This window comes from Austrofundulus limnaeus, unplaced genomic scaffold, assembly GCF_001266775.1.
Source record: "Austrofundulus limnaeus strain Quisiro unplaced genomic scaffold, Austrofundulus_limnaeus-1.0 Scaffold603, whole genome shotgun sequence".
Taxonomy (NCBI): Eukaryota; Metazoa; Chordata; class Actinopteri; order Cyprinodontiformes; family Rivulidae; genus Austrofundulus; species Austrofundulus limnaeus.
The window spans coordinates 175,277-178,167 of record NW_013953005.1 but is presented as its reverse complement, the minus strand read 5'-3'; the positions used below and the strand labels follow the sequence as shown (position 1 = coordinate 178,167).

General features: G+C 50.7%; 2 protein-coding genes across 2 annotated transcripts in view; both read right to left on the bottom strand.

Annotated features, from left to right (window-relative positions):
• saga (S-antigen; retina and pineal gland (arrestin) a) overlaps positions 1-2,891 on the bottom strand; it is an 11,758-nt gene that overhangs the window by 5,086 nt on the left and 3,781 nt on the right. The gene's annotated exons all lie outside the window — the stretch shown is intronic.
• On the bottom strand, positions 7-2,261 carry LOC106531169 (tripartite motif-containing protein 35). The gene has a single exon (XM_014026949.1). It carries the CDS (start codon positions 1,456-1,458, stop codon positions 73-75), a length of 1,386 nt encoding a protein of 461 aa, XP_013882403.1. The 5' UTR covers positions 1,459-2,261; the 3' UTR covers positions 7-72.

Here is a 2,891-nt window from a genome sequence, read left to right as displayed (position 1 = left end):
CACACACACACACACACACACACACACACACACACACACACACACACACACACACACACACACACACACACGTCAGAATGTGAACACTTTGATGTTTAGCGGTAAAATCCTGACGGGTCGTTCAGAACCGGTCCAGATGTAGGGGAACACTCTGCCAGTGAAGGTGTGTGTGAAGGTGTGGACGTGCTCATTGGTTTCAGCATCAAAGAAGGACACGCTGTCCTGGTCCAGGTCCAGGTCCACTCGGATCTTCTGCAGGGTCTGCACCGGGAGCAGAACYGAAGTCCCAGGAGGGGCGATGGCTCGGTGTTTCTCGTCGCACAGCTGGATCCTCCAGAGTCCAGACTGCAGGTCTCCTTTCCTCTGGTGGGAGTCCTGCAGGACACCCAGCTCCCAGCGGGTCTGGTCCTCCACGCAGACCTCCCAGCTGTGGGTCCCACAGCTGAAGCCCTCTGAGCCCAGGACGGAGCAGGACCCGTCCATCCTCTCCGGGTTTTCAGGAAGCTGCCGTTTCCCACCACACCTGGTGGAGGTCAGGTCCTTGGACAGGATCAGTTCTGGGCTCATCGTGTTCGGGTCCAGAATCACAGGACTGAAGGAGACCTGGTCCTTCATGGCAGCCCAGATGTTGAAGCCCAGGTTGCCCAGATGTTTGGCCTGATCGATCAGAGCTCCAGGGAGCAGGTCCAGGTTGTCCAGTGGGGGGCGGCTCTGCACCCGGTCCACTATGGTCCGGTACATCATCAGGACTGACAGATCCGGAGCTCTCAGCTCTTCTTCTGTGGTTTTGATGAGGTCCAGCAGGTCCAGCATGTGTCCCCTCAGCAGGTCCAYGCTGGTCTTCATCAGCTGACTCTTCCTCTGCTCCTCCTCCAGCAGAGCTGCCAGCCTCAGCTTCTCCTGCTCCTCCAGGAACACGTGCAGCTTCCTGAACTCCTCTCTGATCTGGATCCCGGTCAGGCGGGTCTGGACCTTGATGAAGTCAGCTGTCTGGTGAGCCCTGACCTTGACCTGGTCCAGCAGCTTCATGTTGTCCTGTAAGGTCCTCAGCGTGTCCTGCAGCTGCTGCCTGAGCTGCTGAGCAGCTTCAGAACTGGGTCTGAGGCGGTGCTGCTGGTGGATCTCTGAGTCCCTGCAGACCACGCAGACCGGCTCCTGGTCCTCCAGGCAGAACAGCTGCAGCTTCTCTCCGTGCAGGCGGCAGGCGTCCCCCCTGGGCCAGGCCCTCCCCAGGCCCGACGAGAACATCTCACACAGGTTCTTCAAGGCCAGGTTGCAGAGGACGTCCTTCTGGTTGGACACGTCCTTACAGAGAGGACACTCTGGGACGTCCTTCTCCGCCCACCAGCTGTGCAGGCAGACCTTACAGAAGCTGTGGCTGCAGGGCAGGATGACCGGATCTCTGAAGACCTCCATGCAGACGGGACACCGCAGGTCCTCCTCAGGTCTGTGGGCCATCCTGGCTCAGAGCGACGCCRAGGGGAACCCAGACCAGGGTTTTGTTCCAGAAGAGTTAAAGTCCTGCGTGTGGCAGAGTTCCACCTGACAGACTGACAGGAACCCAGGAGCCAAACGAGTCTTTCTGGAACCTGAAGTCCGGGTTGGGGTGGAGACTCGACCGGTCCGGCTTCATTCCAGACCAACAACACAACTTCCTGTTTGTTAAAGTTAAACTGTAGATTTTTCAGCTGAACTCTGAACTTTGTCAGTAAAAAAACAAACTAATCCTGAACTTTGTGAGTTTAAATCTTTTAAACTCTTTTCAGAAGCGTTGAGACGTGTCTGAGCTGCCACTGCTTGTCTCATGTGYCCAACAGACACTAAATGTCTTTCATTTTCTCTTTTACACTGTAACTCTTTTATAGAAAATCTAAAAACCAGCTGCAGCCAGTGAAAACATATTTAAAYGTGTTGCTTTACTTCATTACGTGTTTCTAACCTGACAGAAAGTATAACTGAATGTTTGAATGTGAAAAGAGTTCAGGTTTAAAGCTGGTCTCTGCATTCAGCCACTTCTTCAGGATCTGACCCCGCCTACTAGGTTTGACATCACTGGGGGGCGGGGACACTTTCCTGCTCCGGGTCAAMTCCTCTCAACATAATGTTTCTTTTACATTCAGTCACTTTGGGTTAGAGATGGATAAATGTCTCTTTGAAGGGATCCGGACCTTAGGGAGCCGCTGGTTTCATAAAGCCGTTCAAAAGAGCCGTTCGATTTTGAACGTATTACGTCATCACGTCGCCGTACGTAATGACGTAATCCCATCACGTGGGTGGAACCATGTGTTTGTCAAGCAGAAACCCCCCTCCCCCTTTCACCGTGAGCTTCTGTACTCTGCCTGTTTTCCAYGAAAAAGCAAAGCAGGAGCGATTTAAGTATGAAAAATAAAGATGATATGAGGAATAAAAGAAATAAAACCACAAATGGCTCGTTCCTGTCCGCGATTCGGCTCCTATCGTTCATTGTTAAGAGCCGTTCAAAAGATTCGGATCGTTTGTGAACATCACATCTCTRCTTTGTGTTGAATGTGTTCAGGCTTGTAGCTTATTTACTTCCTGCTCTGAGTGACCACATCGTCCAGCCATCCAGACCAGTCTGGACATAAAATCATCAATTTAATCACAAATAATCACACAGTGGTTTATTATAAAACTATATCAGAATATATGTACCTTTTAAAAGTCAGTAAGTAAACAAACCTTAATAAATGTCTTCACCAGTGTAAARGTTTTCAGTGAAATTGAGGAAGTTGTGTTGAATGTTGTCGTTTCATCAAACTTTTTAAAAAAAACATTGATGAAAAACGACTTCTGTCCTGGAAGTCTTCACACTTTTTCTGGATTGTTTCCACACATTTTCTGAAAGCTCAGACCTCCACACACACACACAC